Raw genomic sequence first — 21,010 nt, 5'->3', positions numbered from 1 at the left:
TGTCCCCATCCCGTCTGTCCCTGTCCACGCATCCTCATCCCGTCTGTCCCTGTCCGTGTGTCCCCATCCCCGTGTGTCCCCATCCCTGTCCCTGCATCCCCGTCCCCTCCGCCGCCGCCGCCCGGTCCCGGAGCCGCTCGGGGCTGGGCCCGGGGGTCCGGCGGCCCCGGGCGGGGCGGGCGCGGCGGGCGGGGCCGGCGGCGGGGCGGGATCGGCTCTGCGGCGGCCGCACCGCACCGAGCCGTGCCGAGCCGAGCCGAGCCCCGCCGCACCGCACCGAGCCGCACCGCACCGCGCCGGGCCGAGCCCAGCCCAGCCCCGCCGCACCGAGCCGAGCCCCGCCGCGCCGGGCGGACCGGAGCCGCCGCGGCGGGACCGCCCCGGGCCGGGCCATGCGCTGAGGCCGCCGCGCAGCCCGCAGCCAAGGGCGGATCCCGGGCAGGACACGGTGAGCGGCGGGCACCGCAATGCGACCGGCGCGGCGGGGAGCCCGGGGGAAGCGGGAACGGGGCGGCCGCCGCCGGCGGGGGGGAACGGGGGGTGCCCCCGGCAAGGGCAGGGCACGGCCGGGGAGAGGGGCCGGGACCCCGGCCGGGGGCGGTGGGACCCTGGTCCCTGCCCCTGCCCGACATCCTGCCCCTCCATCCGGCCCCTTCCCGGCCCCTTCTCCTGCCCCTCCATCTCCATCCTGCCCCTCCACCTCCATCCTGCCCCTTCTCCTGCCCCTCCACCTCCATGCTGCCCCTTCTCCTGCCCCTCCACCTCCATCCTGCCCCTTCTCCTGCCCCTCCACCTCCATCCTACCCCTTCTCCTGCCCCTCCATCTCCATCCTGCCCCTTCTCCAGTCTCTCCATCTCCATCCTGCCCCAGCCCCTTCATCCCTCCATCCTGCCCCTTCTCCTGCCCCTTTCCTTCTCCTCCATCTCCATCCTGCCCCTTCTCCTGCTGCTTCTCCTGTCTCTCCATCTCCATCCTGCCCCTTCTGCTCCTCCATCTCCATCCTGTCCCTTCTCCTGCCCCTTCTCCTGCCCACCATCTCCATCCTGTCCCTGCTCTCCATCCCGACCCCCAGATTCCCCACCGGCAGTTTGTCTCCCCCAGCGTGGGAAGTGTCCCCAGCTGGCGGGTGGCCCCCTCCCCGGGAACCGAGGGGAGGCCTCAGGCACACAGGGGTTGGGGTTTTGGGTGCTGCTGGGCAGAGGCCGCGGGGCCTTGGGGCACCCCCGGGTGACCACAGGGCCGGGGGTGCCTTTGGCTGTGCCAGGGGCAGGTGGGACAGGCAGGACCGTCACCAGCCCCGGCCGAGCTTTGGTGTTGCCCCGGCCCCTGCTCCATCCCCAGCCCCCGTGTGCCGGTGACGTTTCTGCCGTGGTGGGATCTGAGGGGCGTTTTTCTGCCCCACGCCCCGTGCCCCCCCGATAGAACCAGCTCCTCGGGTGCCTGAGGCCGCGGTGATGGGCTCCTTCCCTGGCTCCTAACCCCCTGCTCGCCTGCCACCAGCCCCTGCCTGGGTGTTTGGGGAGGTGCCGGGGTTTGGGGGCTGTTTGTGGGGTCCGGACCTGGGGATGCAGCGGCCATGGGAAGGGGCTGGGTCCCCTGGAGGTGCCCAGGTGCCACCAGCACAGGGTTGCTCCAGGCGCTTTGCTGTTGTTCCCCCCCCCGGCCTGTTGGTCCCTGAGTTGAGGTGGCGGGTGGCAGGAGCAGAGCCGGCTGGGGACAGACCTGACCCCCTCCTGCATCTGCCTGGACCCCCTCCCCTCCTGCCCAACTCGTCGCTGCTGGCACCTCGTGAAACCCCGGCCCCTGGCATGTTTAATGTCCCCACATGTGCTCAGGGACACCTCATGGAGCTGAGCTGATGCTGCAGGAGGGAAACTGAGGCAGGGCCTGACCGAGGCGATGCTCAGCTGGGGTTCAGCATCGGCGGGCCTTTGTGCCCCCTGGTGTCACAGCCCAGGGCTGCATCACTCGGGGGGCAGGGGGCACAAGGGGGGGACCCTGCCCGGTCCCGTGCATCCCCTGTGAGTTGGCACCGAGCTTTGGCAGCGCCGGGGTGGCCACGGGGCTCTCTGAGCCTGCAGGCCACCAGCCCCTGGCCATGCCACGCTCTGCCCCGGTGCCCACGTCTCTCTGCTGCATCCCTGGAGATGGCAGAGGAGCAGAGGGATGGCACGGGGTAGGACAGGGTGGCAGGGGGTGACAGGGGGTGGCAGGACAGCGTGGCAAGCGCCAAGGTCTGCGTATGAAATGGCACCTCTGTACTCGGCAGCCGAGTGTGGGAGAGCTGGAGGGGACACTCCGGGTGCCACCACCGGGTCCTCGCTGGGCTGGTGGCTGCCCGGGGGCTCTGGGGGTCCTGCGGTTGCCCCCTGTCCTGTTCCCCCCCCAACACAACACTGCTCCGGCAGCCTCGGCCACAGCTGCTGTGCCGGTGGCCGCGGCTCGGCCATATGGCCGCGGCGGGCGGCTGGTAAAAATAGCAAATGCTGCTGCACCCCGGGCGGGCGGCGAGCGCCGTCCTGCCCCGGCCACCCGGCAAGGGCGTCTCAAGGGCACAGGGGGGGCCAGCACCCCCCCAGTTGCGGTGGCCCAGTCAAAGAAGTGGGGGGCTTCATCTCAAAGGGGGCTGTGAGCCAGGGTCGGGGGTGCGGAGGCCCGTTCCCCCTGCAGAGCGGTGGCCGAGGGCGGGGGGTCCATCTCGAAGCCCCTGGCGTGACACCTCCCTGTGCCCATGTCCCCCGCAGCGGCAGCATCTCTGGGGCAAGATGCCGGAGCAGAGCAACGACTACCGGGTGGTGGTGTTCGGGGCCGGCGGCGTGGGCAAGAGCTCGCTGGTGCTGCGCTTCGTGAAGGGGACCTTCCGGGACACCTACATCCCCACCATCGAGGACACCTACCGCCAGGTCATCAGCTGCGACAAGAGCGTCTGCACCCTGCAGATCACCGACACCACGGGCAGCCACCAGTTCCCCGCCATGCAGCGCCTCTCCATCTCCAAGGGCCATGCCTTCATCCTGGTCTTCTCCGTCACCAGCAAGCAGTCCCTGGAGGAGCTGAAGCCCATCTACCAGCAGATCGTGCAGATCAAGGGCAGCGTGGAGAGCATCCCCATCATGCTGGTGGGCAACAAGTGCGATGAGACCCAGCGGGAGGTGGAGAGCAGGGAGGGGGAGGCCATGGCCAAGGAGTGGAAATGCGCCTTCATGGAGACCTCGGCCAAGATGAACTACAACGTCAAGGAGCTCTTCCAGGAGCTGCTGAACCTGGAGAAGAGGAGGAACGTCAGCCTCACCATCGACGGGAAGCGCTCCAGCAAGCAGAAGAGGACAGACAAAATCAAGGGGAAGTGCAGCATCATGTAGAGCCCCGGACTGGCCCGCACCCCCCCACCCCGGCCCCCCCCTCTTCCCCCCACCCCACGACTGGACGTGGCATCGCAGCGGGGCCGTCCCCTTGTCCTCCGTGCCATCACTGTGACTATGCGGGGACGCCGGCGGCGCGGGCAGCGCTCGCCCCAGGTCTGGGGGCGAAGATGGGGCGTCCCACCGAGCCCAGGGGGGCGCGACCCCCCCGTGACCGGTACAACGGGACCGGGGACACGCGGCCAGGCACCGCCAGGGGCCACACAGACCCACCCCCCCTACAAACACACACTCTGCAGCACAACCAGCGGCACCGGCCAGACCCTGTCCCCTCCCCAGAGTGGGGGGACCCCACGTCGGTCCTCGTGGGTGGGAAGGACGGTGCAATGTGGGGGTGTCGGTGTCACCCTTGGGGACAGTCACACGCGTCCCAGGCCCTCCCTGCGCCCCCGTCCCCACGCCATAGCGCTCTGCTCCTGCAGGCAGAGACCCCGGGACGGGAGCAGCTCCCGCAAGGTCCCCCGAGCCCCCAGCCCCGTGCTGGCACCGTGATGTCCCCACCGCCCCCGCCGTCCCCGAGCCCCCAGCCCCGTCCCGGTGCCGCAGCCGGAGCCACCAGCCCAAGCACAAAGCATCGGGTCCAAGGGAGGTCCTGACCCAGCACAATCCTGGTGAGCTCCGGTGGGAGACCCCCCCAGCCCCGCAGCCGGCCAGGCGCCCCCCCCCCAACACCCACCCCCCCCCCCCGCTGCCCCCCTTCCCACACAGGATGAGCCCCGCAGCCCCGCTGGGCCGCGATGCCACGGTGATGGGCGCTGCTGCTCCCTGCCGCAGTGCCCCCCCGGCGGCCAGCGTCTCCCCCCACTCCTGCAGAGTCCCTGATGCGGGGTGGCCTGGTCCTACACCCCGGGTTCCCCCCCCCCGACACCCCACTTACCCCCCCCCCCAGCTCTGGTACAGCCCTGCTTGTTCCCCCACGGCCGGAGCGGGGTCCCTGCGATGTCACCAGCCCCTCATCCCAGCGGGGTTTGTCCCCTCGCTCCGGCCCCGCTCACCCTCCGCTGCGGCCCAAGGGGGTGTCCCCGAGGGGGCGTCCCCGAGGGGGTGTCCCCGGGCAGGCTGGGCCCCCCCGCGCTGCGCCCAGCTCCCCGCACCCCCGGCTTTTTACAAGACGACCCGAGCGCCCAGGGGACAAGGTGACATTACGATGTAGCCTTTATTCTAGAAATAGTCTTCCTTCAATAAAGAGATGAGAAACGCTCCCGCGTCCCCGCGGGGCAGCACCGGGCCGGGGGCTCGGGGTCAGGCCGGGGAGGGGCCACGGCTGGGTCTGGAGGGGTGAGAGGAGGGATGGGGGTCCATCCGTGTGCAGGCGTGTGCGTGTCCGTGCATGCGGGACCGGGTGCAGGCACAGGTGTGTGCGCAGTGCGTGTGCAAGCACGCACACGCGTGTACCGCCATCCGTGCCCACGCACATGCAGACACCGCGTGCACACATGTGCCCGGCCGCACGCACACGTGTGTTGCCTGAGTGCCTGTGCCCCCCCCCGGCAGCCCCCCGCCACCGGTGGGTGCCCCCCGCCCCTTGCTGCCAGTGCGGGCTGCCGTCCCCGTGGGGAGGGGGTGGGAGCGCGGTGCGTGCGTCATCATGCCTGTTGCCATGGAAACCATCTGCTCCCCGGGCGCGGGAGCCGCGTGGGCACGTGGGCGCAGGCGGTGGGGGGGGGGGGCGGCGGTGGGGGGAGCAGGGCTGCCGCAGGCTGCAAGGGCCTTGGCAAGGGCACGGCTCCGTGGGGATGTCACAGCTCCGTGGGGACAGTCACGGCTCCACAGGGATGGCCGTGGCTCCGTGGGGACAGCCACAGGCCCCCAGGGACAGTCATGGCTCCGTGGGATGGTCACGGCTCCGACAGGATGGTCACAGGTCTGTGGGGACGCTCAGAGCTCCATGGGGACGGTCACGGCTCCTCAGGGATGTCACAACTCCCTGGCACCAGCCGTAGGAACTGCTGTCCCCATGTCCCTCCTGTCCCTGTGTCCCTCCCGTGGGCTGGGGGGGGTAGGACCTTTGGTGGGCAGCAGGGCTGGAGAGCAGGATGGGCACATGTGGGTACGGGGACATTTGGTGCCAGTCCCCACTCTCTGGGACCCCCCAGGACCCTCCTGGGGCCATGGAGGCCCAGACAAGGCTGGGGGGCTCACTGGTATTTGTGGGGATGGCCCCCAGGGCACTGTCACACCAAAACTGGGGACTCTTGCACCAAGACCCCCCCAGTGTTGACAGCAGCTCTGCAATGCCTTCGGCTTGGGGTCAGAAAACTTCTGCCCCCCCATTCCCGGGTCTCCCATCCCCCATCTCTGTCCCTCCCCTCCTGTCTCCCCTCTGTCCCCCCACCCTGGGGACAGAGGTGCAGGTGGGGAACCAGGAGCCGGAAAGGTTTTGGGGGACCGGGGTCCTGCTGCAGCGTGGGGTGTCCCTTGGGATGCTCCGAGGGACGTCCCTCAAACTGTTCCTTGGGGTGTCCAACAGGATGTCCCTTGGCGTGTCCCTAGGGATGCACTTGCTCCCAGGATTGGGGTGGCTCTGGCCACTGCCACCCCCCGTGCCCAAGCCTGGCACCCAGCAGCCATCAGACCACGGGGCCGGGGGCACCCTGAGCCCCCCGAAACCCGCAGCCGGGATCCCGGTGGGGCAGCGGCGCAGGATCCAGACGGAGGATCCCTCGCAGGCGCCCGGCGCTTCCCCCCCCGCGGCCAGGGTTTAAACACCCAATTCCTCAGCGTTAATTAGGGCCGAGCCCAGGCGCAGCCGTTTCCTGCCGCCCCCCCCCCCGGATGAGGAGCCGTCGCTGCGGCCCGTGGCCGTAAAAATGCTTAAAAGCACAAATCCAGCGATTGGAACCCAAACCAGGGCCAGGCACCGTGCGTCACACGGCGTGGTGGCCGTATGGGATGTTGTCCCTTGTGTTCCCCCCCATGGGGGGGGCTCCCGGCAGCCCCCCTGGTCCTTGCACCCCCTCAAGGCGCCAGCCCGAAGCCGAGGGGGGGGACCCCCATGTCCCTGGCATGTGCCCGGTGCAGCCCCATCTGTGGCCAAAGCGGTTTATAACACGGCGGGCGAAAGGCATATGGGAGCAAACTGGATTAGGGGGAAAATCAGCCTTCTTCCCAGTAACAGGATTATGGGTTTTTCAGCCCAATCTTGGCACGGCCGCCGGCGGGGGCTGGTGTGTGCCCGGCAGCGGGGCCACATCCCGTCATGTCCCCCCCCCGTCGTCCCCCCCTCCCCCGGGACAGCCCAGACCCTGCGTTTCTCCATCACAGTTCATGCTGGGATTGGAGGGAGCTGCAACTGGTGCGTACTGGTGTGGCCCAGCTGCACACCAGCGCGGCACTGGGGGGGCGACGGCTGCAGCATCTTCTGCCCCTCCAGCCCCAGGGATGTGGCTCCGTCCCCCCAAGGTGACTCCGGTGGGGGAGACCGGGCCCCCCTCGCCCCGCTGGCTCCGCAGCCGGGAGCCAGGCACCACCGGGCCCCGGCCGCCCCGTCGCGGGGGGGGAAGGGGGGGTGGAATCAAAGCCTCGATTCACGGCGGGGCCGGGGCAGCGAGAGGGATTTCCCGCTCCCCCCGGCGTGACTCCCGCCCCCGCTGATTCATCCCCCTGGATTTTCCCCTCGCTGCACAGGGAGAGCGGCTCCGTGGGGTGGGGGGGGGGGACACCTGAGGCCACCCCCGGCACCCAGGGCTGGGCAGAGCCTGTCCCCTCCCGGCATAAAGCAGAGCACCCCCAGGGCTGCTGCACCCGGGGCCAGGGCATCAGGGGGGACCCGGGGGGGACAGCGGGGTGGGGGGCTCTGCCCAAGGGCACAGGCCCATCCTCTTGCCCCCACCCCACTGCTGGGCACTGCCCAGGGGGCTTTGGGGTGTCCCGAGCCCCACAGCAGGGGACACGGGGCTGAGCCCCCCCCCAGACCTGTTGCAGCCCACCCGTGCGGCAGGACACGGGGTGCCCAGGGGTCCCCGCAGAGCATCGCCCCCCGCCCCCTGTCCCCCGCCGGGGCCGAGCGGGGCCATGGGGACAGCGCAGCCCCCCGGTCCTTCGGGGGTGCCCCGGGGTCTCGCGGGGGCACGACCAGGCTGCACCCAGGGGCCGTGGGGGGGGGATGGAGGGGGGGCGGACTGGGGGATCCTGGGGGGCCCCGTGGGTCCGGGGGGGGGGTCTGGGAGATCCTGGAGGGTCTGGGGGTGTCCCGGGGGAGGGCTGGGGGGGTCCCGTCCCGCTGTCCCGGGGCTGGGGCGGGTCCCGGTGCCTCGCGCCCGCGCCGCCACGTGCGGCCGCAGCGCGCCCCCTCCCCGCGGCGACCCTTCATTAATATTAATGAGATGCTTTACATACGACCGCCCCCTTCCCCCCTGCCCCGCGTGCTGATTGGCTGCCACAACCCCCCTCCGCCGCTCCGCAGCCGGCCCCGCCCTCTCACCGCCCTCCCTCCGGGCCGCCGTCGCAACCGAACCTGGCGGCCGCACCCAGCCCCGCCTCCCCCCCCCGCGCGCCCCGCGGCGCCAACGCCCATTGGCGGGCGGCGCTGCCAGTCAAGCGGCGGGGGCGGGGCCTGCCCTGCCCGCGCCCGGCCGGGGCTGGGCAGCAGGGTGCGTTGCGCGGCGGCGCTGGTGGTTGAGGCGGCGGCTCCGCTCCTCCGCCCCCCGGTGCCCCGGCCCCGCCGAGACCGGTGAGGAGCCGCCCGCGACGCGGGGACGGGACGAGGGGGGGGCGGCCGATAACCCGGGGAGGGGACGGCCGGTGCGGGCCGCGGCCTGGCGGAGCCCCCGGCCCAGCCCGGCCCGGCCTGGCCTGGCCCGGCCCTGCCCTGCCCGGGGCCCCTCGCGGCCCGCTGCGGCCCGGGCGGCGGGGCCCGGGGGTGGTGGTGAGGGGGCCCTGGGCAGGGTGAGGGGAGCGGCGGGGCGAAGGGGCTGGTTGGGGATGGGGGTGACGGCCCTGAAGGGCCGGGGGGGTCCTGGGGCTGGAGCTGGCGCTGAGGGGGTCCGAGGGCCGGGGGCCAAAGCGGGGCTGGGGGCTGAGGCGGTCGGGTGGAGGGGACTGGGGGGGGCGGTGTGTGGCCTTGGGGCTGTGGGGCTGGCGTGAGGGGGGCCTGGGCAGGCGGAGGGGGAGCTGAGGGCTGGGGAGGGGGCTGGAGCTGGAGGTGGAGGGGTTGGGAGGCCCTGGGGGTCCCGTGGGGTGCGAGGGGTGAATGGGGCTGGAGTGATGGGGTCGGGGGGTGTGGGGGTTCTGGGGTGCAGGGCTGGGAGAAGGGGACCCCCATGGCAGGTCAGAGGGGTGGGCTGGGGGCAGGGGGTGGGCTGGGGGTCAAGAGGCCCTGGGGGAGGGCGGGGGGGCAAGGAGGGCCCTGGGGGTGCTGGAGGTTGTGGTAGAGGGGTGAAGGTTAGGGAAGAGAAGCTGGGAGGATCCTGATGGGCTCACAGGGGGCTGGTGGGCTGGGGGGGTGTAATTCCTGTGTGAGGAGGCGACCTGGAGGTGTGTTTGGGGGGGACGCAAGGAGGGGCTGAGTTGTATTGGGGGTGTGTGGGGGGAAGATCTTTGGGTGAGGTCCAGCAGGAGGGTGTTGGGTGGAAGGGGCTGTCATGACGGGGGAGGGCGGGCTGTGGGGCTGGAGCTGGGATGGAGAGGGGGGTCTCAGATTTTCGGGTGGATGAAGCGAAAGGGAGCAACCATAATCGATGAGAGACGCTGTTCGGGACCAGCCGGCTTTGGAAGTTGGGTGACTTAATGGGGAGTGGGTCTAGACCCTCTTTCCGGGGGTATAAGAGGAGGTTGGGAAGCTCGTCAGAAGGTCTAATATCATCTAATCTACTTGGTTTTTTTCCTGCGTGAGAGTTAACGGCGGGTTGGTCTGGAGAGGTTGTGGAGAGAAGGGATAAATAGCTGGTGGAGTTGATGGCCAGTGAGGGATGGTAATGGTAGCCTGCCCGGTCTGGCCAGTGCTTTGGAGGCATTAGTGAATTACATAAAGGAGGGGTGGCTGCAGGGTCTGGATTTTCTGTATTATTGAGGTAGAGCGAAGTAGAGGAGATAAGTGGGTGCCGCAGACAAAGAGAGAAATCCCTCTCCTTCTTCTCCTCGTTTCCCAAATAGAGGTGCGGAATGAAAAGCCGGATAGTGGCGGGTGTCCTTTAGGAGGGTAAGGAAGGGAAAGCGTGTGCTGCGTAGGTAAGCGGGGACTGGGAGGTGTCACGGCGCCTGGTTCGGGAGCCGGGGCTGGGTTCCTGCTCACTGCAGCTCGTTTTCTTCAACGGTGCTGGATTTACCTCCCTCCGGGGCCGTTCCCGTCAGGTGTGGCCTTAAATAAAACCCAAATGGAGTGGGACAGAGCTGCGTTCTGCCCTAAGACACGTTCTCCGTTACTGCTGGTAAATGAGGCAAGAAGTTCTTGGGGCTTTTAAGGTGTTGAATTATCTTTAATGGGTTTTCCTTGGGGGGGGGGGTGGAACTGACAACCTTCAGGTTTGTTTATAGCTGTGGGCTTCTTGTAAAACTGACCCGGACAAGCAGAACTGCGGTGATTACTACCAGGAGAGAAGCTGACTTGTGGTTGACCGCAGAAGTCAGTAACTTGATATTTATCCTTGAGTCTGCGAGTAAACTCCAGACCTTTTAGGTAATTGCTTGGTTTTTCTCAACACGCTGCTTTCCGTGTACTCGCTTCTCGAGCAGGGTAGGACTTGGGGGAGTCAGAGCTTCACCCCGTGGAGAGGTTTTTCGGGTGTCTTTAGCTGTCTGCTGCGTGGGACGTCCCGGTGCGCGCGGGCAGGTGAGCCCCTTGCTGCTGGGTTGGGGTCCGAGTCAGCTTCACCGTCACAAAGCAAAGGCAGGGCAGCTCCGTGACCGCCCGGCACCATTTATCATCTTCTGGTTGTAGCCAGGACAGGGCACGGGGGGGGAAGAGAGAAAGCACCAAAAAAGCTGGATCGATATGTTTAAATAGAGCTTATTGTCTGAGAGGTTTTCTTCTGCCATCTGTAGCTGTGAAACAAATGGAAATAGCTCTTTTGTGTGGCTGGACCATTGTTGTGGATTTTAATGATTTACACAGGAGGCACGTTTCGACGTACCTACCCGTTTTTCTTCCGTGTCCATCTTATCCCTGGATATGGTATTGAACTGGTATTACTTAAGGTAATTAGTGCTTTTTTGACATCGAGAGTTGTCTTAGGAAGGCGTTTATCCCTCTTTGAAGGCAGGGGAATGGCAGCACGGGGAGACTGACTTCTCTTGGTTGGAGCAGGCAGGGGGGTAACTGGGTGGCCGGGAGAGGAGCGTGTGCCTGGGGAGATGGAGGTTTGTCCTCTGCTCATCACGCTTCCCCTGTGGCCGCCCCAACTTCTGCCTTCCTGCCTTATTTCCTTATCTGCAAAACGGAGATAACCGCTCTGCCCTACCTCCTGCGCCGGGAGGTTGTTGTGCCCTGAAGTTCGTTAGCGTAACGAGGCGCGCTCCCGGCCCTGCGGTCCTGCTTCATGTCCCTGGACCGGGCTCCAGAGGGACTGGAGGCTCTGCCCTTCGGAAAACACCCATCTTTGTTGCTGGTAAATGCCCTTCTCCGCTTCCTCGCGTGCGAGCGGTGACGCCGCGGAGCCCTGGGGCTGGCCAGGGCCCAACCAATCGCCCGTAGAACGGTCTGGTTTGTGTAGGGCTCGAAGTAGCCGCTTGTCCACTCGCCAGCGGCTGGGGGAAGTTTTCCTTTGATGTCCTCGGGAGGAGGCAGAACTCGAGCTCTCACTTCCAAAAAAACCCCAATAAAAATCACCTTCTTTCCCTGGGGGGGGGGCTGGTAGGTCCCCTGCTGGTTGCCCCGTCTTTACGAGAAGCCGAAGGAATTGAGGTGCCGGGGTCTAACAGTTGAACTTGGAGGAGGAAAGCTCTCTGGAAGTGCTCAAATCTCACTCCTATTGTCTGATCGTTTTTTTCACGGACCAGAAATCCGTCAGCGGGTTCCTGTGCGTGTGGCCAGTTTGAGGATTTCCCCGTTGTAGCATCTCTGTTGTCTTCGGCCAGTGCGTGTCAGTTCGTTCTCCTCGCCTGTTGCCAGATAACGGGATATATTCTCTTTCTCTGGGATGGGTTTTCCAGCTTGAGGTGCGGAATGTCAGAAGAAATTAAATTGGGAAGGGAACAAAACTAAAAGAAAATGTAAAATCCGGTTCCCTCCTGCTGCGTGGTCTGAGCCTCTCGCGGTGAGGACGGACCAGCAGAGCTGGAGAGCACTTTTTTTTTTTTTTTCTAAAAGAAAATTAATTTGTCTTAGATTTACCCACTTAGTTTGTATTTAAAGCCAAATGGCTGGAACTTAGAGAGCTCTGGAAGAACCAGACCTTGCTTTTGGGCACCAGCTGGGAGCATCTGGCCCGGGCGGCCCCGTGCGATGGGCACTTTGCTCCAGACGGTCCTGGGAGTCCCCTGTGATCTGCTGCTTAAAAGGCCCTTTATTAAAATACCAGAACAAACAGGCCGTTGTGCAACGAGACCGGGTTTTCATTTTAAAGGCTATTTCTGAAAGTGAAAGTTGCTCGCCAGGGTCTCAAGTTTCTCGGATGTAAATTTTCTCTCCCAGTTAAATTTGATAAACACTTTAAAAAAAATACTGCGCGATCGCGCTGCCTTCCTCCTTCCTGCCGCTCCTCCAAAATACCCGCGAAGCCACCAACTCATTTAAAAACCAACTAAAAGCGGTCAGGACACCACATTTCTTTGAAAAGGGCGAATATAGCGATCCCCGGTTCATTCCTGCTGCGGCTGCTGGCGAGAGGAGCGGTTCCGCAGCCCGAGGATGTTTAATCTTTATTTTACGGGGCGGAAGAGCTGGATTTTTCCTGGGGATGAGTTATGGATTCAGCTGATATTTCCAACTCCAACGGGCTTGAAACCTCCAGTAGTTTCGGATGGGGCTGTTGGTGAATGGGTGGGTAGGGATTGGCCGTGACGTTAAAAGGAAAAAAAAAAAAAGGAAAGAAAAAGGAGGAAATTCAGGCACACTGTTAATGCTGAGACACAAAACAGGAAATTTAGTTAAGGATTATGCTTTTTCATAATTTATTGTATGTTTTTCCCCCCTTCCTTCTGACGGACAAGGAAAAGTTTGAAAGTTCTCCAGCCTGTGTTGGTTTTGTGTAACTGAAAACGCTTCCGAATAAGCAGTTAGATTATTTTTTTTAATTTTTTTTTTAAATTTTTTTTAATGGACTTTTAAGAAGCTGTAAAAGCTGAGAAACCTCAGTAACTCCTGCTTGGGTTTATTTTCCTTCTACAGAAAAAGGGGAGGAAAGGGAAAAAAAGCTAGAAAATAGGCTGTTTAAGAGTGGCTTTTTTAAAAAATATCTCGCTGCTGCTGTGACCGGAAGGTTGGGGGGGGGGGGAAGGGGGGGGCTGTGGGGCTGGGGGCGGTGGGAGGATGTTCCTCCTCCTGTCACCTCCCTGGTCCCCGCTCAGGTGGCAGCGGGGAGGTGACAGCCCCCTGGATGGCTCCGGGGAGCAGCAGTCAGTCCGACTGACATTCTGATAACGTTCTCCAAAAAGCGCTGTGGGTTTGTTTGGTTTTTTTTTTTCCCCTCAACTTATCCCCTTCGGAAAAAAATAAATCTATTTTTAAAGATATAGAATAGTTTGGGTTTTTTTGAGCCCCGAAGGTTTTTTGTCCATTTCTGCCTCATCTGCTCTTAGAAAAATGTACAAAGTCTGACTGTTCCTCGCGTTTTAACCCTTTGCAGCGTCTCCTCAGCTTCTGCTGCCGAGTTCTGAGACTCCAGGAGAGTTTCTCTGTGAACAAACTGCTTCCAGGGGGTTGTTCCTGCCGGACTCCTGGTTATTCTCATTTCCCCCACCCCAAGGGTAACTACTTTTTCTTGCTGGCAGAGGATCAGTGTTTATGCTCGATAAATCATGACGTATCATGGCTCCTCTTTTCAGTTGCTCGCTGTGAGTGATGGTGCAATCCCCAAACACAAATGGTGTGAATTTAGTGTTATTCTGTGACTTTTCTACTGGGGAGGGGGGAGGACAGCCCGAGAGGCTCTTTTTATTTTCCTTTTTTTAAAGAAAGATCTTTAAAGTTCAAAAGAACTTTAAAGTTAAGACCAAGAAATATGATCTTTTTGCTTTTAACTTTGGAATTATGTCAATAAATGTAATTTTAGTGGATGCTCCTTGGGCCGGTGTGGGATGGGAGCGTGTCGCTCCAGGTAAGGAGTTTCCAATCATCATAAGGAACTGGCATCGTTTTCAGGGAGCATCACGCTCCAAGTGCTGGAAAACTGTTTTTTCCTGTAAGCCCTGAGGGCCCGCGGTGGCTCCGATGGAAAGCGCGTGTCACCCCGGTGTCGGGCAGGTTTAATTGCGGCTAATCCCGATTAAACCTGGTCGTCATTCCCGGCGGTGAATGGCGTGTGGAGTTACGCTGTTGGTATTGACCCGTTGGCTTCCATCCTCGTCCGACACCGACCGGTAAAGCTTGAAACCAGAGCGGTGCTGATCACCTGGAGGGATGCAAAATGAGTTTTTGCGAAGTTGGAGCTGGTAAATGGACCTGGAACCAGCACCTTTTCTGGAGCTGTAACTTAGAAATGGGGAAATAAATATTCAGTAAATTTTATATTTTCTGTGAGACTTTTGAAGGTGTCGGCTTTGAAAAGCAAGGAAGGATGAGAAGAACGTGCTAAAATAATGGAATATTATCAAGCAGCTGAGAGCGGGTTGGTGCCCTGTAGGGCTAAGAACGGAGTGAAGTTCGGAGACGAAACGGTGCAAGGCTGGGAATTCAAGTGTTGATGGTCTTTAAAGCCAAGTTTTTCACGTGGTCAGGGATTCGCTGAGCCTAATTGCGTTGGTTTCGTGGGTGTTTGTTGGTAAAGAAGGAAAACGGGAACTGGATAAAGGAAGAGATCTTGTCGCTGTCTTGAGTCAGGTGGAGGTAACCACAGGCAGGATGGATTAGGTGCTGGTCAATACTGGGTTTACTGGGGTTTTTGTTAACAAACAGGACCTGGAGATTGTTTTCAGGTGAATGTGACTCTTGAGAGAAACTCTCGGAGGAACATAAAAGTGCTTGGAAATAAACCAACCTCAGTCCATAACCCGGGGCTGCGTTGCCCAGAGGTTTCCAGCTCCGTTTGTGGTTGGGAACGCGGGTGTCTGTCCGTCAGGAGACTGTTAAGTGCCGTCACTTTGCATCGGGTGGGTTTAACCTGAGGTGGGACCGTGCACCGGGGTGGTGTTTTGAGGAACAAACGGGTGATTTGAACACCCTCGGGGGACCCATGGGCGCCGGCAGCGCCGTGAACGTGGACATGGTTCCATCTCTCAAGTTTCTCCCGTAGTTTTACTAAACAGGGCTTGACTCCTGATGTTCCCACATCCCTTTGGAAGAGCTGCTTCGGGCCGTGCGGTGGGTTCCCTGCCCCTCTGAATGAAGTCACATCTCCTGGTGTTGTGACACCGGTTGGAAGCGGGATACGGACACCGTGACCCCGGGAGGAGCCGCAGGAGCCACGGGTGGGTTTCTCTAGTTCCATTTTGGTGACTCCTCAAGGCGTATAATCCCACCCTGGGCTCCCAAGGGCCTCGCTGCAAGCATCCTTCCGGGAAAGGCAACGAAATCCCGTGTTTTCTGATGATTTACCCCGCGGAGGTGCAAGGCCGAGTTCGTTTGTCAGCGCTGAAACGTGCGGCCGTCCCTTGTAGAGACTTGTGGAGCCGAGAGCGTTTGCCCTCCAGCCTGATCTCTCGGTGGGTGTGATAAAACAGCGGATACGCTTCGAGGAACCGCCGAGGGAAGTACAGGCAGCGTTTTTAACGGAGGGGTGAAAAAAAGGGTGGAAAAAGGGGATTTCACATTTGTTAGCCTGGATCTAAGAGGAACTGCTGGAAGTGCCAGCAGTGGCTCTCCGCTCCCAGCGTCCCAGTGCAGATGGAACTGGTTGGTTGCCAGCCGTTAGTCACGGGGCACACCTACTTTGGAAGAGTAGCCCGTGGCTTCAGAGAAGTAATTATTTTCTAACAGCCCTGTGGGGCACGAGCAATTCAGCTTGTGGAGGACAAGGAAGGGCTTGCTCCAGAATGCTTTAGTTTAAAAAAAATTGTGTGCATACGAGCTGCAGCTGGTGACGACTTGACTGGAATTTAATTTGTCCGGGGCATTGTTCGTTACGGGCGTCGTGGAAGAGATGAGCTTCTGGAGGCTGAAACAATTGCTGCCCTGCCAGAGCTTCTGTGGCTAATTGCGATGGAAGTGGGACCACGCGAGCGGCGGTGGGCAGCCCTTCAGCTGGTGCGGGGAAGGAGCTGAACTCCCAGTTTTTGGTAGATTTTAGCCCTTCGTCTTGTAGACCCGCTTGCAGCCATGAAGGGCTCTGTGTGTGGGGGGGACCTCGGGGTGAGCCCCCCGGGAGCAGCCCTCGCCGAGCCCCGGGGCTCACCGCGGGTCAGCGTGAGGCTTGAAGAAGTCAGCGCTTCTGAGTGATCACAAAATTCTTCTTTCTCTGATTGCTAATTAGACAGTTAACATTCTTTGCCTTATTATCCCACCCTCGGCTTTTCTTTCTGGGGATCTGGGCTGAGGCTTCTCCCAGGGAGCAGTTAACTCTTCATCCCCTGGCTCTGAACCCAGCCCGCTCTCCCGGTGCGTGTTTGTGAAAGGTAATTGTGGTGCCGACGTGCGAAAACCGAAGTGATGCGCTCTAGATGTAACGTTTTTTTTGCGAGGAGTAGAATCAGAGAAAGGTTTAGGTTGGAGTATGGATATTGACTCAATGCTACATCACATTTTGCTATTTCTTTTGGCTTCTGGCTATTTCTGGGGACGGTCCCAGCACAGGCCGGCGGTGGCTGCCACTTCGGAAGGGCTTCGGAGCCAGTCTGTCACCGGAGGCGAGGGTCTTGTCAGGAGAAAGGAGAAAGGGAATAGGTGTTTTCCCTCTTGCTGGGGGAAGAATAGCTTTGTGGTAGCCCAGGTGAGACTGTTTTTGCCCGGTCCAGCAGGGCAGTGACTTTAATTTCATGTTAATAGTCGCAGCAACTCCATGGATTATCTGTAAGAAGAGCCTGTTAATGCAAGGAGACCCTGGCTTTGCTGGAGAGGGTTCCTCACCCTCTTCCAAAACTTCTTTAAAATAATCCATGGTTTGTTTGTTTATTTATTTACTTATTTTTTTTAAAAAGTCTGCAAAATGCAGTTCTTGTGTTATCTGGAAATAGTTCTCACCTTCGGAATCGTATTGTTCGGAGAGGCACAGGGCTGAAAATAGCAGGCGCTGCCATAGGCCGGGGCTGGAGCGAGTGGTGGTGTCAGTCATGGGAACATAAATCCAATTCCACCTGCAGATGAGCATTCCCGAAATAGAAGAGGGTTGTCAACTAACAGAGGAGATGTATTGTGTGTGCATCTCTTCGGAGCGCTGCCGCTGCGCTCCCTTCGCGCTGCATTGAGGGGGGGGGGAATAATTAAATTAAAAGTTGCTGTGGTTTCGCTGTAGCTCGAGAGAGTAACCACTTCCTACTCTCTTCAGTAAATAACGGCCGGGAGAGGTTGTTTGGCTAAAAACTGTGTGTGCTCTTGTTTTGTAGGTGAAATACAATCTGTCTGCGGGCAAAACGCCCTGATTAAAAAGCCCGTTGCTCCCTGGTTTTTTCGGAGGGCAGTTGTGGGAGCCTGGGGAAGGTGGGAACCTCTCGGGGGTCAGGAGGGTCCCTGGGGGAAGGCTGGTGGAGGGGCAGGAAAGCTCGTCTCAGGCTTTACCAAAGCTGCCTGCTAACGGGGTAGGAAATTCGTTAACGCCCTGAGCCGAGGGAGGGACTGAAGGCTGGCAGGAGCCTTGCCGCTGCTGGAGGGAATACATTTCTGTGCCTTTCTGAATTTTTCGCCGCGAGGATCCTGGTGAATGCTCCTGAGGCATTTCCAGCTCAAAGTTCTCCCCCGCGCAGGCGTTTTCCCTCTAGTTTGAGAAGCCAAAGAGTCCCTGGTGCAGCTGCTTTTCTTATAGGAGTTTCAGGAATCTGCATTTAACCATTTTTTTTCCTTGATTTAATCGTGTCACTCTTGAAACTGTTGTCCCCTGCGTAAATAAAGCCTCCCTCCTCCGTGTTTCCCGTGTGCAGGCTGCTGCCACGTGCTGGAATTAGGGGTTCAGATTCCCGCGGGACTGATGGTATCGAGCAAACCCAGGTGCTGGTGCCCGTGGATGGGGTTTTGGAGCGCCCAGCAGAGCACTACTCCTGTTGGGAAGGTGTCCAAATGCTACTTGATTTATTATTTTTAGGTGCACACGAGGTAAAAAATGAATCAAATGCAGTATTTTTTTTAATTACTGCAGAAGGGCTCTGTGTTTCTCTCCACCTTTCTCTTGTTGGCCGCTTGCTGGGAATGATACTGCACTGTGAATTCCCCTTCCTCCAAACCCCAGAAACGAGGGACCTGCTGGCTTTTATTTTATTAAAAATAAAATAGAATGGCTGGGTGGGAAGAAGGATGGTCCTGGACGCTTTCCACTTAATCCTGTAACAGTATTTGAGAGGGTTTCATCCACATCTGCTGGATTTGTTCTGCTTAGTGTTGGCTGATACGTGAGCTTGCGTCCGACCAGAAGTATTTCCTCTTCCAAGTGCTGGTAGCACTGGGAATCATAAATTGTAGAATTCTTAAAGCATTTTTTTCTTTTTTTACATTTTAAAATCCTAGGCGCTTCACCCTGGGGCCGGCGTAGTTATGTAGATCAAACCTAAGTGAGATTATCAAAGTAAAAAGCCATTTTCACTAGCAGTGTTTAATTTTCTCTAAGAAAAAGAGAGGATGATGAGAGTTGACAGTGCTCTGCATTCCGATACCTTCCTCCCAGGATAACAGCATTACCCTAATTAGCACCCTAATTCAGAGGTGGTTGTGGGACTAGTTGTTGGAGTAGAAAGTTAAGGAGCGGGTGAAGCTGTTACATGGGGGAATTCTTGTCCCTAAAGCCTGTGTCTGTTTCCCTTGGAGCGTAGGAAACGAGCAGGATAAAGAATTCGGGGAGCGGGGCGCTTGCTGGCAGCCTCGTCGCCAAGCGCTCTGCTCAAGGATGATGAATGTCCTGGAAAAGATCGGTTTCCGAAGTGAGAGCTCATCAGTTCGTGACCTCTTTCACCCTCGCTCCGAGAGCTGGCGAGAACCTCTCCGCAGAGGTGGATTTGCACGTTCCTTTGCACAACCAGATTTACAGAAGGTTCAGCTCTAATCCCTTGCTGTAAATATTATTGGTTTGCTTTCCGGGTTTATGTGACACTGAAACAGATCTCCTCAGGAGTGGGCTTTCGGTGGCGTTCGAAGGCTTTTTCTACCGATGGTGGTTGATCTTACGCAGTTTGTTCTTGCACTGGAGGCTCCCTGAGATGCTGGAGTGAGGATGACCATCCTGCTGCTCGTAGGTGCTGGGATGAGGGTTGGAATCTTGTTGCCAGAAGCTCAGCTTTGCTCTCGGGGTGCCGTTGACTCCTGCTGTCGTCTTCTGGGTGATATGAACCGTACTTAGTGTTTCAGCAGCAGAAGGAACGTCACCCTGAGCTCCTGCTGGAGCCGGTCCATCATGGGGGACGCAGATTGAGATGCTCTTCATTAATCCCAATGGCCAGGCAACAACTTGCTTTGAAATTCAAATATATATTGGGTATATTGGTATGGTTCTGGCTGTTCCGTGGCTGCGGGTGAAGGGGTGATGTTCCCGGTGGGGGCAGAGACAGAGCAGTCGTGATGCTCTGTCTCTGGGACAGCAGAGTTCAACAACTTCCCAGGTCTCTCCTGCAGATTTTTAGGAGCATCAACATGATTATAACAAGGCAGCTGAGATATTTTTTTTCCAACAGCAGATTAGTAGGGAAGCAAACTATTGCTGCTTAAGAAGCTTTCCATAAAAGATACCAAAAAAAGGGGCAAAGTCTTATTCAGATACCTCTTTCTAAATACGTTTGTTTTTTTTTTAAAAAAAGGCCTATTTGTGTGGTGCTCTCAAGCACAGCAAAGCTTAGTTATGTGAGTAGTTTGCTATAAATACAGGGGCTGGGGATTAAGAACAAACGGTGAACGGCTCCGTTAAAAACCAACGCGCATAACATCTCGTTTTGTGGAGCCGTCTGGTAATCCTCACTAATTTCATTTCATATTTCAGAGTGTGAAGCCGTGTGTTGGCAGCGTTGCCGTTTTGTGGCCTGGCGGTGCGGGGACAGTGCGGTGCCGCGTTCCATGGGCTTTTGTCCTTGTGTCTGTGGAAGGACGCCGGGTCCTGCGGGAGATGGCGGGTCCTGCGGAGGCGGCAGGGAGCACCACGCGTGGGGCTGGGAGCCAGCCCTGGGGTTGCTGCCTGACAAACAGGGCCATGTTTTGGCTTCAGGAAGTGAAGAGAGATATGGTTGCTGACGTGATGCTGCCTTTTTCAGGGTCTTCTGGACTTTTTTTTTATTTTTTTTTTACACAAATTTGTTTAGAACCTGTCTTTGAATGCTAGCTCTAATTCAACAGGGGTTTTTTTTTTGGCAGGGGGTAAAGTGATAAACCTTTCCTTTTGAAAGGAAGGGTTTAGTGAGGGTGATGCAGGTGGCAGTTCTGATGTGGGCTTTCTCCGTGCCATCCATGGAGTCGACATACCTCTGGCAGCGAAGAAAAAGAACAGTTTATATCAACTTTAAAGCGGTCTGGCTTCATTCGGTTTTATTTCCCGTGTTATCTTGTCAGGTTCCAGCTGCAGCAGCCTCCCCTGTGCTCGCTCACGGCTCTGGCTTTGGGGGCCGGATGGGGAGACCCCTCCTGGACGGAGGGTCAGGGACCCTCGTGTCTCTTGGGCAGCTGAAGGGTTCTGCTTTCCACCGTTTTCTCTGGATTTCAGCCCAGAGAGTAGGGTCGGTAGGAAAGGGAACAATCGTCGCTCTGTTTCAGTTCGCCGGCTGGTGGATGCTGATGCCTCGTGGGCTGGACTGGAGGGGGTTTAGCGGGTGTCCTAAGGCAGCAGAATTCTTGGAAGGGGGAGAGGAGCTGATGTTTCACGTGTCATCATCGTGGTGGCCGGTGGAGGCTTTGTCTGGCAGGTCCCAGCCGCTGCTAATGCTCAGGAGCTGCAGGTGGGAGCCGGAGCAGCCGTGCCCATGCCATGCCCATGCCCAGAGCCCATCCGTCCCCACCAGGCAGGTAGCATCAGCCATCTCTTCCACGGGGCAGACGTTCCATACGGCCAGCGGGTGGCTAATGCCCCTCCGTCCCATCTCAGGCTCTCGGGGGGGACTCCCCGAGGTGCTGCTTTAATGCAGAAGAGGCTCCTCAGGTGGACGTTGGGGTTGGTTTGCCCTCGCAGCCTCACCAGGCAAGCCAGGGGTATTTTTAAATTTTAAGTTTGCACCTTTCAGACTAGGTAGCTCTGCAGTCCGTGTGGCAGCGAGCTCCCAACGCCGCTTCTCATCTTTAATGGCAGCAGCAGCAGCTTAAAATGCCCTGATGTGTGTGAGAACGTCTGATCTCGCTGCCCGGAGCCCGCCGGAGCGACCGCTCTCGCTGTTCGGATGAGAGAGAGAGAGAGAGAGAGAGGTTTGAAGAACAAACAGATGACTCTTCCTAATTGTGATT

General features: G+C 59.5%; 2 protein-coding genes across 2 annotated transcripts in view; both read left to right on the top strand.

Annotated features, from left to right (window-relative positions):
- Nucleotides 1–2,766: 2,766 nt before the first annotated feature.
- DIRAS1 (DIRAS family GTPase 1) lies at nt 2,767–3,363 on the top strand. The gene has a single exon (XM_074163762.1). The coding sequence runs from the start codon at nt 2,767–2,769 to the stop codon at nt 3,361–3,363; it is 597 nt and encodes a 198-aa protein (XP_074019863.1).
- A 4,601-nt stretch (nt 3,364–7,964) lies between these two features.
- GNG7 (G protein subunit gamma 7) overlaps nt 7,965–21,010 on the top strand; it is a 72,814-nt gene continuing 59,768 nt past the window's right edge. Inside the window, exon 1 of the mRNA XM_074163669.1 lies at nt 7,965–8,095. The gene's annotated coding sequence lies outside the window, so the exon portion shown is untranslated. The remainder of the gene's footprint in view (nt 8,096–21,010) is intronic.

This window comes from Numenius arquata, chromosome 25, assembly GCF_964106895.1.
Source record: "Numenius arquata chromosome 25, bNumArq3.hap1.1, whole genome shotgun sequence".
NCBI classification, from domain to species: Eukaryota; Metazoa; Chordata; class Aves; order Charadriiformes; family Scolopacidae; genus Numenius; species Numenius arquata.
Note: the sequence above shows the minus strand (reverse complement) of the source record. Positions and strands in the feature narration are given on the sequence as shown.